The sequence below is a fragment of the Rhamphochromis longiceps genome, linkage group LG18 (genome assembly GCF_057381845.1).
Source record: "Rhamphochromis longiceps isolate RC_006_pf linkage group LG18, R_longiceps_female_GT1.1, whole genome shotgun sequence".
Lineage (NCBI taxonomy): Eukaryota > Metazoa > Chordata > Actinopteri > Cichliformes > Cichlidae > Rhamphochromis > Rhamphochromis longiceps.
This window is the reverse complement of record NC_140574.1, coordinates 8,959,265-8,975,149: the sequence shown is the minus strand read 5'-3', so window position 1 is coordinate 8,975,149 and position 15,885 is coordinate 8,959,265. Positions and strand designations below refer to the sequence as shown.

Genomic DNA, 15,885 nt, shown 5'->3' with positions numbered 1-15,885 from the left:
ATTTCTGTTCTGCAGGGCATAATACTGTAATTAGGATGACTGTGCAATAGATAAAACAAAAATAGGCCACCAAAAAAACAGCAAAACATGAACAGCTGCACAGTGGAGACAATATGAATTAAAATAAAATGTGATCATGATTTCACTCACTGGCCCTCCTTCCAGCAAATAGTGGTTATATCCTTGTTTTAAATGTGTAACTAAAGTTATTACTCGGATGTAATACAGGGTCTCATTCCAGTCTTTAGTGTAATTATGAAAAAGATTATCTAATAGTTGTTTTCATAAGCCGCTAGAGGAACAAGTACGTGTGAAAATGCTCTTGTGCTATGTCTCAAAGTACAGCAGTAACTATTAAATGGGAGTTATTATTTTGAATCTGAAAGAACATTTTAATGGCTTGCTTAGTCATGTAAATCTGACAAGTGAAGGTGAAGGTGTTTGAATGTGAGAGTGCAAAGCTGTGGTTGGTCCAAAGGGGAAGGCTGCTATGAAGCTATGAGCTTTGTTATAAAGTCTTGCTGTCAGTGATTTCTTTTTTGGTGGGGGTACAAACTGGCCACCTCTCATTTCTTCATATATTTCTAGGAAAATGGGACATACTTCCAGGATTTATTGAAACATCCTGAAGCAGAGATGGAAATAGACTATGCAAGACAAAAAAAGAAGAGTTTGCACAATTTTAATGAGTTTGAAACTCAATATTCTGTCCAACCATCTCTATGCTTCAGCACAGCTTGAACTCCTTTGTGCAAGCTTTCTTCTGTTAATGACGAGTTGAACCAAAAATGTCAAATTTTGACTCCTCGCTCCCATAAGACCTGTTGCCACTGATTTTCCGTGCACTACACGTGCAATATGACACACCTCAGCCTTTCCTCCCTGTTTTCCTTCCTTAAGAATGGCTTCTTGACAGCCACCTTTCTACAGAGACATTTCTGATGAGGCTTCAGTGAACAGTAGATGGATCATCTGAAGAGTCAGATGCATCTCTCAGGTTTTGCCAGGTCTTTGCTGAATTATTTTTCTTAAGGACATGACTGTCAGATACTGTTCATCTGCTGTAGATGATTTTTTTTAAGGCTGCCACTTCTTTGTCCTCCACTTGTCCAGTTTCCTAACACATTTCAAGGACTCACTGCACATCTTACACAGATATGCCAAGTTTTCAGCTAATAGCTCTTTGGGAATCACAATGTTAGTGCAACAATACTATTTTACGGCTGTCAGTCCGTGTTATGTTTGACATTTTTTGTTGGTTCATCTAAAGAAATGCAAGTATGTGCTTTTGCAAAGTGTCTAAAGACCCAATTTAAATTTGATTTTTTTGGTTCGTTTGTTATGTGTCAACAAAGCACTGCTTCATCCCTCAAATTTAAAGTTAGGTGCCTTTTTTATGCCTGAATGATTCGTAGATCAGTGTTAGGAGGCTTTAAAAAAAAGTTAAATATTAGGAAATGAAGGGTGGCTCAAAGTTTTGCACAGTACTGTAAATATGTGTCCTAAGCAGTATGTGTGAGGTATTATCTGATCTTTTAATAGAAATGTAGTTCCTGGTTGTCAGTGAATCAGGCAGCAATAAAGAAAAAAACTCAAAGATATTTGTTGGGAAATGAAAATGCATGGTTCTGTTTTCCTGATATTAATATTCAAGTGATTAGATTTTAGCCACTCATGCAAATGCTGAAGCACACAGGAAAGCCTCAAGGTGCTCTGGACCAGAAGCCTGAGGTCCACATTCTGCATTAAATAGATATAAAACATTCACCAAACTCACCATTTTTTTTTTTGTGCAATTAAAAGTTAAATTAAAGTCTTTGGATGATTCATCAGTTCAGTAGTTAACAACATCAGTTTGTTGCAGTCGCTAGTCAAGAAGCATCGGTTTTTCAAATGATGGCTATTTTTTTAAGACAGCTCTTCACATGAGAGGTCGTGAAATTACAGACCACTAGGTGTGAGTTACAGCTTTCAGCTGGGTGACCAGATGCTCTCACTGCTGTAGTGAGACTCAGAGTCATATGCGCAGGGGAAAACAAATGCTAACAGCGTGGATACCGTGGGCACTGCAGACGACGTGCTCTAATGTGTAAACAATGAGGAGGTTCGATGGCGAGACATAACTGGCTGTAGAGCAGTGATAGATGGAGGTGAATTACAGGTGTTGGCCAGTGATGGGTGCTTGGATGGACTGAGCAGATGCTCGAGAAAGTGGATGAGGAGAGAATCCAGATAAGCAGACTCTACCTTATCCTCTGAAATGTGAAAACTGTGAGTTACTCTGGGCAACCAGCACAGTTTCTGATAGAGTTTGTTTTCCGGATGTAGGTATGTCTTTGATTTTTGCAGAAAAACACACTTAGTTATATACGATAACAAACCACAGATGTTGCAAATTAATGATTAATTGAATTTTAAATGTGAATCTTTTATGATTTTTAATCGAATAGACATGCAGAGGTCCATTTTCAGCAACTGTCACTCCCGTGTTGCACTGGCACATTGTGGTAGCTAATGCAAGTTGATCACGTTTGAAGGCTAATTTATCATTTGAAAACCTTTTTCCAATTATGCTGGCACAGCTGAAAACTGTTCTGCTGATTAAAGAAGGAAAGAAATATCGTGTTGAGTGTCTGTAGCATCACCCTCTGTGGGTTTGATTATAGCCTTAAAATGTCCCTCAAAAAATAACTTTCTTCTGAAATTCATCAGAGTGTAAGAAACGAAGAGTATTCTGTGTGCTAAATTGCCAAAAAAAAAAAAGAAGCTTTGTGCAACTGTGCTCTACTCGTTTACAAACCAGCACAATCTGGTGGGGACAATTTAATGAAGCTTCCTCTTGAGGACCTGAGCTGTGCTTCTTAAACTATACTTGTAATCTTGCTCAGTTTCTCCCACGTCTTGTTCTACTCTGGTTAGGGCCACTTTGCAGTACACACCTTTTATATGCAATCCTGTTTCTTTTTAGGCCTCCAACTGAATAGCCTTCGATTTTAAAGACTTTCAGAATGTCCATTACGTCTGAACACATAAAAGCCGATCTTCCACACACCCAGCCAAATTTATTGTTTCTTTAATCAGCACATCTTTCAGCTGTGCTAACGTAATCAAAGCCCGTTAACATGCTAAACCTGCATTAGGGAACATAATGTGCCATTTGAACACAAGAGTGCTGAAAATGGGCCTCCATACACCCACACAGGTATTCCATTAAATTACAGCATTTCTGACTGGTTTAATGTTCAATTAGTTGGAAACAAATGTGTATTTCAAAAACAAGGACAGACACTTCTGAGCTTGTAGATAAGTAGGATGTACTTTTTTAACACTTCACTTTCATAAAAAAAAAAAAAATCTTTAAATTAAGTCAGAAATGGCTCCACAAACGTGTGGCCAAAACGCAGATCTTCAAAGATAACATGCAAGTGTTCAGAACTGTTAAAAAAAATCTAGCTTCTAAAACTTCATAATAACTCCATCACCATTAGATGTTCTTCTAATGTACATCTTGTTCTAAGATCTATCTGATAAATCTGATAAAATCCCTTTGAAACTTTATGACTGACAGCCACTGACCACTCAAATTCCCAGTGATTCTATCTCAGATGGAAATGCTTATTACTAATCCTCATGCATTCTGCATGAGCAGCTACACACTGCGTGGTGCAGTGTACGGATCATGTACTGGAACACATTCACCGATGGGTGGTAAAGCAAAAATGATGCTGATCTCCAGATGGCTTAAAGGAAGACATTTAGAGCCAATAAGAGACAATCTTGGCCAGATGTGGCCTACTGACCCTCGACACAGTTGGTGGAAAAGAAACAGATGTTGCGGGTCTCCAGAGGATTCTGGTGCGTGAACTCCGGGGAGCGCGTCTGAGGCTCAGATTCTCCCGTCAGAGAGGAGTTGTCCACCTTCACAGGGAGAGAGAGAAAATGGATGTGAGCGCGGTGTTATCAGAGAGACTGAAGAGGTGAAACTGACAGACTGGAAATGGAAAAAAAGGACTTTATAACAACAAGTGATATAGCGCTCTTGTCTTGTCAAAACTGTGTTCTGATCTAGGTGCTCGCTGCAACACGGTGTAGAAATTTGAACCACTGAGAGAAACCTTCACCCTATTCGGCAACAGCAAGTGCAGCTGCAGAAAAAGTCTTTGATATTTTCTATACCGGTAGCACCTACAACATTATCTGATTTCCACACAAGCCATAAAAAGCAGATAAATTAAACCCAATTAAATACAGGTAAGATATTAGACTTGGTAATTTATTGAATGAGGAAAATGATACAATATTACATATCAGTGAGGGAGAAAGGTGTGTGAAACTCTAGGAGTAGCATTCAATTTAAAGGTGAAATAAATCAGGGATGACAATTAGGTGAGAGTGAGCGCCCTGTTTTCATGGTAGGTTTATTCCCATCCCCATGTAGAAAATGTATTATGGCTCAAACAAAGGAGGATCTGAGAAAAACGGATGTTCAGGATCATCAGACTGGGAAAATGTTGAAATGTATAATCCTTCTCTGGAGAATTTAGACAACTTCGTAGTCAGACAGACAAAAGAAATTAAAGATCTTTGTTGCTCACTTCAGGTGTGCTCAAGAAACAAAACAAAACAAAAAATACTACAGTTAAAGGCATTTGGTAGTCTGCCTGGTCGGTCACAAAGGAACTCAATGTGAAAGGCCTGTTTTACAGTGGCTAATGATTCCACCATCAGAAGACTAACTAAACAACACTGGTGTATATAACAGGATTGTAAGGTTTGTGATGCCCATCTGCATGTTTGCTACCAACTGCTTGAACAAGAAGGCTGTTCTGACAGTGCTTTATGGATCGGTTCAATGAGAAGTGTTGTAGAAAATATACATATAACGTATATTCACTGACCACAACGTTAGGTGCACTTGTTCAACTGTTGGTGCAAATATCAAATCAGCCAATACCTTGGTGTATGGTCAAGATGACCTGCTCAAGTTCATTTAAGTGACTTTGAACATGGCACAGTTGTTGGTGCCAGACATGCTGGTAATAGCTGCTTAAAGCTGAATGCATCACATCAAGTTCAAATGATCTCAAATCGGTTTGTCCAGCATGACAAAGAGTTGTAAAATGGGCTTCAGAGACATCAGATCTCAAGTCAACAAAGCACCTTTGGGATGTGGTGGATTGTGGATGTGCAGCCAACACATCTTTTTGTCTTCTTGCATTTGTGGGGTTTTTTTTCCATGTTTTTCACTTTATTGAAATAAAAAATTCAAAAATTATTATTTTTGAAATATTATTATTATTATTAGTAGTAGTAGTAATGCATAATAATATCATGTCAGTGGAAAGCCCTGAGATAGACACTTGTGTTTCTAAAACCTTGTTGAATCCATGCCATGAAGAATTTAGTTTATGTTTAATCAGTGACCAAGTCAGATATTTTTTATTTCAGTTATCTAAACTGGTCCTCTTTATCTCCTTTTAAGACCTTTGTCAGAGTCAGATGAACCTTTAGGTCATATTTATGCAGAAAATATTAAGAAATGTCCAAGTGAGCGCGCAGACCTTACTCAGACTCGACATAAAAAAAGACGAAAATTTAATCAAAACCAGATTAATCTTTCACACAAAATATGTATACAAAATGCCCTTTCCCTGGCTCATCAGTATGAGGTGAATTCTACAGGAACAATCTGACTCAGTTTTTCATTAAACTGCAAATCAGAAGCAGACAACTAGCCGCTCAAGCATCGTGTTTGAATGTGATTACGTGGTGTCTTGGAAGCGAGCCATAATGAAAGCATTTTCTGGGTGATGTAAATATGGTCATAGCTAACACAACAACAGTTTTTGCATGTACAACTGCACATTGCTTGTTGGCAGGGGAAAAGGCTTTAACAAGAAGATGTTTAAAAAAAACGTTCAGGAAACATTATTGAAATCATTTTTAAGGGAAACTGGGAAAGGTGGAAAGTCTGATTACTGCAGCATTGTTGTGGGTTGGTGCATTACTTTGATCCAGACTAAAATATCTTTCAAGGACTGACAGCTGGTGAACAGTTTATCACAAGGCCAAATATTTTATGAGTTATTTGATTTATTTATCATTCCCGTCCAAGTCACCTGTACTTCGTTTACCTGCAAATGTTTGCATGCTCAGATGCTCTTTATGATAAACAATGTGCTAGAAAAAAGAGAAAATAAGGTAGAAATACCAAAGTCAGCTGAGCTACTGTAATCCCACTGCGACTTCCAGGTTCCCCAGGGACGGGCCCAGCACCCCTCCCCTACCTTGCATCCGCTGGAAGAGATCACTCGAAGGTCAGCTGGGACGCGGTCTCCCCCTTTGATCTCCACCAGATCTCCCAGCACCACAAGGTCTGCATTGATCTGCATCTTCTCCCCCTCCCGGATCACCATCGCTTGCTGGCATGGAGAAAAAAAGAAGAGCAGGGAGAGGGAGTGTGAGGAAGAGAGAACGTCTGGGAACAGAGAGAGGATTTAGTCAGATGAGGAGAGAGGAGCGATATAAAAAGAAGAGAAGCCAGGGGGTATGGAGGTATGTAAAAGACAGATATAGACGAGAAGGGAGATGAGAGGAGGAAGACAGGTAAGGAAAAGAGGCGCGAGAAGTGTGTGAAAAGAGTCTAAATAGATTAAAGAATTAGGCAATCAAAGTGCTAGAGGTGGATAACGCAAGGGGAGTTTTTATGCAAACACACTCACAATCCAAAGTTGGCTCAAACATTTATTCTTCCTTTGTGCAAGCTTATTAGGTTTCCACTCAAGTGAGTGTGTAAGCCCTACTTGAGGGACGGCTTATTGATTCAGAAAGCTCTGAGACTACACAAACACCAAATGCATCAACTTACCTGTGGCACCATTTTCTTGAAGGACTCCATGATTCGAGAGCTTTTGGCTTCTTGGAAGTAAGAGAAACAGCCGGTGACGATCACCACAGCTGCCAGCACCACACCCAGATATAACTGAAACGGAAGGAAAGCCATGTAACAGGGGGAGATGGTGTCTTTATCAACTTAGTTTGGTTCATGTAAGGTACACTTAAGCGCAGGAAATGGGGATTTATCAGCTTGAAACGGGTCTTAAAACAGTAAAACCTTAAATGTACATGTGCAAGAACAGAGTTCAGAGGGAAAAACCTGGGGGAAGCTCACAGACTTAGTGAGAGATTTAAAAAGAAGAAGTCATCCCAGAGCCGGAATGTTCTGTACTATTTTTGTTATCTTGGACAGCTCAGTTCTCGTCAGTCCAAGTGAGCATCTGTCACCCGAACCCAGAAAACCAAGGACTGAAACTCCAATCTGCGAGGCCACTAAGAGACGCTCACTGAGCTACAGCCTGGCTTTTTAGACTTATGGTTATGTAAAAGCAGGAAACATTCATTCTGGTGTATTTTTATTGCATTTTTGGTGGCTATTTTCAGGTCTACTGTGAAAAGGCTGTTATGGGTTCAGCTCTCACTGATGCAAACAAGACAGCCAGGCACTTTGGATGAAAGCATCTGCCAGCTGGTGTACTGTATGTCTTGGACTCCTGGAAAGAAAAATGACAAAATCCTGAAAAGTTTCCTTTTTGGAAGGTGTCGCTTTCATTTGACAGCAACAACAGAATGTTTTGCTCTTTTACACTTCAGTGGGTTATTGTTTCTTTCTTTTTTTAAAAACACTAAGTCTGTGCAAAAATCTTCTGAACCGGGAAACATATCCGCTGAAAAATCACTTGTCAGTACTTAGAACATTTTTCTCAATTTCAGTGTTCAGTTTGCAGGTCCTGATTTTGTCTCCATGTGAGTTTTTGCAGATTTTAGTACAGCTCTTTTACCTCCTCTCACTTCAGAAAGAAATATTTCTGTTCACCAGCTGCATGGAAATTATAGAAACAACAGCTGTCAAGGCAGGTGACATTTAAATCAACAGGTTCTTTCCCAAATGTGAATTTTAACACCAAGAAATATACTGCGTTATTTCAGCGGCACTTTCAGAAGCCCGCTGGACCATTTTCTCAAATGAAACGCAATTCTTCAGGTCAATAAAATGCATCAAAGTAGTGTAAAATTAACTTATCATCTGACAACAACCATATGTGGAGTACACTTAAGGTGGAATTTCTTCTGTAATAGCTGCCAGTACACTTTGCAAAGGCTCAAAGTGCCGAAGCTGCAGGCTGTCAGGGCTTTGAAGTAGCTTACCGGAGCATCCAGCTGTACATGCTCGGCGCTAAATGGAGAGATTAAACTGCTGGGGGATTAATGTGCACGTGTCTTTCTACTGTACGTTACTGTATATTATGCAAGAGCTTAATGCAGACTGCATAATGAGTGAGAGCCATAATGTGCAGCATGGGTGGTGCTTGGCTCTGTTTGCTCAGTGGTTGGTCTGGGTGTTTATTCGTGCGACTGCTAGGACTAATGCCAGTGTCAGTGGTTGTTTTTGTGCCACACTCGGAAGAAGGCAAGGACTCTATGTCACGGTGTAACCGATATTCTGTACTTATGGGGACCTAATCCTGCTGTTTCTAAAAAGTATTTTTGGATTCATGTTACACTTTAGAAGCTGAGTTTTCCCCCTGTTCCTTTTCAGTTTTCATTCTTTATTCTGTTGGTTTTCATGTATGCTGTCTCTGTATTGGTCCCTGTGACCAGTTGGGTTTTTATGGGAAACTCAAAAAGGAGATTAAGATCTCAAGACAAAAACCTCTGCTGAGTAAAGGTTATGTTAAGAAAATATAACCAGCAGAAAAAGAAAGCCAAAGAAAAATCCACCTTAGTTGGACTAACAATAAGTATGTAGCCACGTCGTAATTTGTGATGTGATACTTTTTCCTTTTGATTTTTTTCTTCATTTTGTGAAGTGCAAGGTAAATGGCATCTCCGTCCATTATACTCAACTGAAGGCAGACATCTCTACAGTGAGTAACACCCAAACCATCTAGATAGATAAATACCACTTTAAGCAGAGGAAAAGCTTGTCCTTTGAAATCTCTTTACTCTCTAGCCTTTGGTTTAAGATTTGATTCAAAGCAGCTGAAAGGTGTGAGGCATGTCTTTAATAACAATTCTGTATTTATACAAACAGTCATGTGAAAAATAACATTTTCACAGGACTCCTGTGAAAACCTAAAAGTACACCCCCTGACTCAGTGGCTTGTAGAACCACCTGTAGCAGCCATAACTTCAACTAACAGTTATCTGTATAACCTTATCATTCTTATGGCTGCAAAACGACCACATAAACATAACCAGTCCTGCACTGTGCTGCTTTTTTCCAAATGTGGTGCTGTGCCTTATGGTCATTTAGTTTTGTCAGTCCAAAGGACATTATTCCACAAGTCTTGTGGGTTGTTTAAATGCAACTTTGCAAAGCTAAGCTAAGCTGTGCTGCCATGTTATTTTTCGAGGAAGGAGGCACCTGGCAACCCTTTCAAACAAGCCAAATGAACATTTAGGTGTTCAGTGTTTTTCTAATGGTACTGTCCTGAATTTTGACATTTAACATGCTAAGTTACAGCTGCAAAGTTGGCAATGTAGCTCTTGGACTTTCCCTTAGCATTTCACAGTCTGAAATTTGGGTGAATTTGCTGGGACATCCACCCCTGGGAAAACTGTGGCATTATGTTAACACACGCCTACCTCAGACCAGCAAACTGCCAAAATATCTGTTTTTATGGAGGTGGTCACATTTACTGCTCATCAATAATCAAGTGTATCCGATTGGGATCACAGGACTGCTACTCACCCTCTTAATCCCTACTGAAATTTTAATGGCATACTTAGTTTTTCACATAACTGCAATCTTCTTTGCAGTCATTTCATATTTAATTTTTATCCCCACTGGAGTTTTGAGGGGTCTAACAGAATGGTCAAAAGGATGTGTGATGTAATCAGATGAATTTTGTCACTGTTCTCACCCCTTTTGTATACACCTCTGCTAACACTGATTTGATTTATATGATTGTTGGTACAACTCTGCAACTTGTGCTTATGGGAAATGATGTTGAGTCCCACCAAAGTTAGAAAAAGCAGGAAAATCCATAAAGTTTGTAAAATTTGCTAGACCTGGAGGAAACTTTAAATTTCATATAAAATTAGAATTAGATAAGTGCTCCACATAACCAGAGTACATCTGTCTGAACAAGATTAGAAGAAGTTAAAATGATGCTTTCTTATGCATGGACATGTGCATTTCCAGCTCTGTGTAGCTATATATCTGAAGGAGCTGTATGCAGGTGTTTGAGTTGACACCCTGCATCCGTATATATAATGTATTTTATAACTGCAGCTGCCTTTGCTTTTCTGCACGTCTTACTCTGAGTGTGTGATTAATATGTTAGGTCCATATGTGTGCAGGTTTTACAAGCAGTTTCTCACATTGTCATTGGGCGGCTCCTCCTCTGTGGCCACCTGAATACTGTAGGCCAGGAAGCAAAGGATGGCCCCAATCCACAGCAGAATGGAGAAGCCGCCGAAGAGCTGGCGGCAGAATTTGACCCACTCCGGCGTGGTTGGGGGAGGAGTCAGAGTGTTCGGACCATCCCTGGCAAGATTCTCTACAGCTCTGGCATTGGTCAGACCCTGGGGGAGAGCAATTTTTAGGAATAAATGTCTTTCTGCTGTCACAGGCAATCTTATTACAACACAATGGCCCAGTTTTCACCTTGGCTTAAAAAGCAATTTTACAGCTGTAGTTGCAGAACATCAAGTGTCCCCGTCTGGCCTATTTAACATCACAAGCATAGAAAAGATGCTCATCTAAGATGCTCTGTTGGATGTACCTATTGAACATTTTCCTCTTAATTTCTTTTTTCCAATATCTCATTTAGCAAAATCCCGTGTAAATATCCAAAGTGCTATGATTTAATTAGAACAGATAATCACACATCTGATTAATTGACTTTGATTGATTGTCTTTGGAGCTTGACAAATGTTTGACATTTTTACATCTTGCACTATTTCCCATGGTGTAGAGCTTTGATTTTTTTTCCATGCTCATCTTTAAAAAAGAAGATAAAAAGATAAAATCTTATTGACCTCACCTGGAATGTTACAATTAGAATCAGCAGCAGATGTGGTGAAAGCAAAAAAATGATGTGGTTTATCTGCAATTTGTTTTTATCCTGAAGTGTGTAAGTTTATTTGAGTGTGCAACGGATTAAAGATGAAGAGGTGACACTGGGGAGAGCCTATGTTGACCAAAGTAATGCTTGGTCTCCGTTTGGATGTTGCTCTTCAGTCCGGGCAACGAGAGATTGCATCTCTGTACGGGATATTACAGCAGCTCTTTCTTGTGTGCTTGTGTGCAAGCGTACATGTGTACTTAAGAGAGTTTGTGTGTGGCTGACATTACCAGTCTGAGGTCCACTGCATATCGTTTCCCCAAATCATCCAGATCTATTTTGTGGTCATCCTGCAAAAATAAAATGTTTCTTTGATACTGAAGCCTCAAGAATCACAAGCGCAAAGCACAGGTGCACTACAGCACTGTTTATTTATTTATAAGGAACCCCATTAACCCCATTAACCCATTAACCCCTGTCTTTCACTAATAAAAGAGTTTATTGTTTGTATCTAACAAGGATCCATCACCGACAGACAGACAGACAGACAGATGAGTAAACTCTATTGTGTCTTGAGTGTGTAAACCAATAAAAACTGATTGTTTCCTGCTGCAAAGAAAAGAAACCCACTAAATTTTCTTGTTTGGTGGCACATTTCTGCTACTGGCCCAATCCCAAGACATTTCCACTGTGGGTGAAATGGAGTTTGGCAGTGTAGCAACAAAAACTTCAGCCATCAGCTGTCAGGATTGTATCATTCACACAGGATGAAGGGTGAATTTCTTAGTAAGACAGGGGAAAATCCATATTTTTCCTCACCAACAGCCGCCTCACTAGCTGCAAGTAATTTGGCCACAATCAAGTAAAAAATTAGATATTTAGTATTTAGTATTTATTTATTTATTGTCATTGTCAAGAACAATGAAATTGCGTTTGGGGCTTCCATACAACCCAAAAAAAAAAAAAAAAAAAAAAAAATAGTTTGTTTTATTTATAAGCACCTAAACCTAGTATTGATTAGCTATTGTCTGGTGGTGGTGAAAATGATTTCTGTGGGGAAAAAATGCAGGAAATCAGTAACTAAAGAAGTGTATGAGCCAGACAGATCAAAGCAAAATTAAACACAAAACTTCTCCTAAGTGTTGACAATATCAAAGGGATTCTTTTCTTTAATCAGTCACAAGCCAATCTGATAACTGACAAGAGCGACTTTATCAGAGATAAAGTAGCAAAAGGCAAAACTTAGCCCACTTTTCATGGACATCGCTTGGCTGCATTCTGACAGCACCTCAAAGAGCTACAGCTCTGCACAAGACGAAACTCTGCACTACACTGCTGGTGGCCCACAAATTATTCAGTATCTTTCCGAGTACAAAGAGGAGCAGCCAGAGGGTGGCTGAGCAGATAGGAGAGGACAGACTGGCTCACAACTAGTCTGCAATTGACTGCACTAAACATGTTGGATTGCCATTTTGTTTATGGGTCACCGTTTTCATTTATAGCCTTGTTAAATAACCTGGTGTCTTTGGAGTAACACTATTTGGGGATCATTTGGTAGCAGCGGCATTGGAATCAATCACTGTGCCGAATGAGTATGAGATGGAGCAGTGACAGCTTGTTTTTCTTACCAAGGCCACCTCCTTCTTCAGCTCATCCAAGTTCTTTCCCTTCTTATTCCTCTTCCCTCCGTTCTCGGCACCACACTAGGGGAAAAGAGTGCAATAACTATACATTAGGGTATCATCGTAAACCTAAAATAAGTGGGAAAAGTCACTTGCTTGGTAGGCACATTGTGCCCAGCCATTTACATTCAGAGCGACAGAATGCAAGCATCAATGTGAACACAATGGACTTTGTGTTTCCTTGTTTATTTCAATCTCCTGACACTGTTGGCAAACCATTCACCCAATATTGACGAGAAAATATCTTTTTCTAATACTGCAAGTTCCTCATTTATGAGTGCGAGCGAGAGTGTGTGTGTGTGTGTCACGAACAGTTGGAAGAAGTGTGCATCATGGAAATCATCTGCCGCTGTCAGTCTCCTCCTGGTGGCACGTGTGCATGTCAGTGAAGGAGGGATATACAGCGTGAATGAGAGGAGAGTGTGAGCAAGTGACACAGTGAAAAAGTAATCAGAAAGAGCCAAACAGGGAGCACAGAGCCGGCGGAGTGCCTGAAATGTGTCTGGCATAGCAATTTCCCACCACTGTGTGTGAGGAAGATTACCAGGCTGTCCTCCCATAAAGCTAAATGGAATGGGCCTGATGGAGAGAATAAAAGCAAAATTACGTAATTACCCAAATAAACAGCAAGCCGAGAACAAAACTTATTGAGGAGGAAAGCCATTATCCTGAGATGTTACTGTCTTTTTTTGTTTGTTTGTTTTTTCAAAAGGCATCATTCTGACACTTCGAGACATCAAGTGCTGAAGACGCATTTAGGAAAGTCTGTGATGCATGTCCACACCATATGCTGTCATTGCACATATATTACAGTAAGTAATGAGCGATGTTCATTCATTCATTCGCTGATATTAGAAAGAAAAGCTTCAGAAATCAAGAGAACTCACCCCTTTGCCCATGTTGGACGTCCAGATGTCGGCGGGTTGTAATGTAAAGGACAGCACTTAGGAACCCCGGCCACAGTTGAGACTCTCCTCCCACGTGTGGAAGACACTGGTGGCTTTTTTGGGCCTGGCACCCCCACCACCAAAAACTCCTGTCAGGGTAACCTGACCCATACACCCCGCTCCACTGGCTCTCCCCATTAGGGCTTCTCCATATTCACACCCACCCACCCTACCGTGAGCAAATGGTCCCACGCACACACGGCAAGTACCTGCACCTGCTTAATACGTCACTGCCTCCTGTCACAACACACAAGGCCTCTTAGAGAACAATGGCTCTTCAATCACTCGTGTCAACACTACAAGTGAAACCTTGGTAGCAGCATATCATGCAGCATTTCTAACAAACATCATAATGAGGGACCGTTAGTGACCCTTAAGAATTCTCATTAAGACTCATTATCATGCAAAGGGAAGCACAGTGTCCAGCTGTTCGTGAACAGTAATGATAGTGAGAAACTGCTGTGTTATTGTATAGCGCTGAAATGATTTCTTCATTTGTCCTGTGCATGAAATCAATGTGACTCACTGCCAACACAACACTTAAATTAGCTTAAAGTCCAAGTTATTTACTACATAAGGTGGGTCATGACCACTGCGCCCACACAACAGATGCTGCAGATGATCTTGTATCTAATGTGCACCAAATGTCTTATCACTTTTTGCCAATTGCTTTTAGAGCAGATTCTATGCTTGGTGTCTGCTTACATTGCATTGCATCTAATCCTGTATGAACTTTGTACTTTAGGTCTAAGCGCCTGTACAATGAGTTTCTCTGCAGTAAAGGTCTTTTATTTTTAATGGTATATTAGCATGGTTGTTTGAAGTTCAGCATAAAACTCTGTGTAGATAAAGCTTCTTATTAAAGTGTCTAAGACATAAGCCAGAGAAGTGATCGTACAGGTCAATTAAACGAGTAACCTTCTAAGAGAAAAAGTATCTTTAAATCTAACTTGGAGGTTGTATATTTCACTGATGATGGCCTAAATCTTTGTACTAAATGTCACCAATTCAGAAAAAACGTATAAATAAATATGTGCAAAAATGAAATCCTCACACATCAAAACCCTTTAGAATTTCACACTGGACTTAATTACAAGAAATATAAAAGAGAGCTATAAACACGCACAGATACTTTGATTCATTCGAAAAAATAAAGTTGAATTAACAAGCATTGCTTCCTTTGTGGCAAGCACCTGATAAATGTGATAGAAAAATGGTATACATGAGTGTAAGCAGATAATGCCTTCAGTGCATACTTAGTCTTTTTACTTGGCAAGGGAGTTAATCCCAGGAGACTCCTGTGTAAATAAGCAGATGCATATTTACAGCCTGGTACAAAAATGGGGCTTTGATCAATTTTCTTGTTCACGGCTGTGTGGGGAAATTTTTTAATAACTAATTTATTTAAATCTGATCAAGCCTAAATTTCTCAATTTGAAGGGCATAGAAATGCTGCTACTACCTTGAATGACAGGTGGGTCCTGACTAGGCGCAAACCTGCGTCACATTAGCTGAAGATGCTACTACTCCGTAATCATGTTTGTTTCGAGCATTTATCATGCAGTTAGCTCCCAAATAATGGGCTTATTGCAATGTTTATTGTACCACATGATTAAATAACAACTCTGATGCTCAGTTCTGGTAAGTAAAATTTGAGTATTATTAGCAATTTAGCGCTACTGTACTGTAATTAGCAGTTATCTGTGAAGGTGCCTTGCTAACCAAGTTAGCAGACAGCTTAGCCATCCTCCCTCTCTGTTATTATATCAAAACTCAGGAGTTATTGTCTTAAAATTTCAACTCAATGAATGACCGCCTTTAAGTTTCAACAAACCTAACTTAAAATTTTGAATTATAAGGACATTTGTAGCTCTACACTAAGCTACCATGTATTAACTCGATATTTGCCTGTCAACCTTCTACTTATATATTTAGGCATTCTGTATGTTTTGATTGATGAGTGAGTTAATTCTCATTTATTTATTAATTTATTTGTTGGTGAAGGGGATATCAACAGGCAGGAGTGTGCTGATGCTATTGTGTCAACTTTAAATCATTTAAATAAAATCTGATGTTGCTCTTTTATTTTTAATACTTTGTTAAAGTTACAGATATCTTTTAGTGTAATAATATACACTTTTTATATTTTACAACATAGTTGTTTGTCAATTCTAAATAGGCAGCTTT

General features: G+C 39.6%; 1 protein-coding gene across 1 annotated transcript in view; it reads right to left on the bottom strand.

The window, feature by feature from the left end:
• atp1a2a (ATPase Na+/K+ transporting subunit alpha 2a) overlaps positions 1 to 13,782 on the bottom strand; it is a 56,879-nt gene extending 43,097 nt beyond the window's left edge. The window contains exons 1-7 of the mRNA XM_085390380.1: positions 13,639 to 13,782; positions 12,698 to 12,772; positions 11,360 to 11,419; positions 10,384 to 10,587; positions 6,869 to 6,982; positions 6,288 to 6,422; positions 3,801 to 3,918 (exon numbers count right to left, since the gene is read on the bottom strand). Coding sequence (XP_085246506.1) covers positions 3,801 to 3,918; positions 6,288 to 6,422; positions 6,869 to 6,982; positions 10,384 to 10,587; positions 11,360 to 11,419; positions 12,698 to 12,772; positions 13,639 to 13,650 — 718 coding nt within the window. The 5' untranslated portion in view covers positions 13,651 to 13,782. The remainder of the gene's footprint in view (positions 1 to 3,800; positions 3,919 to 6,287; positions 6,423 to 6,868; positions 6,983 to 10,383; positions 10,588 to 11,359; positions 11,420 to 12,697; positions 12,773 to 13,638) is intronic.
• Positions 13,783 to 15,885: the final 2,103 nt, after the last annotated feature.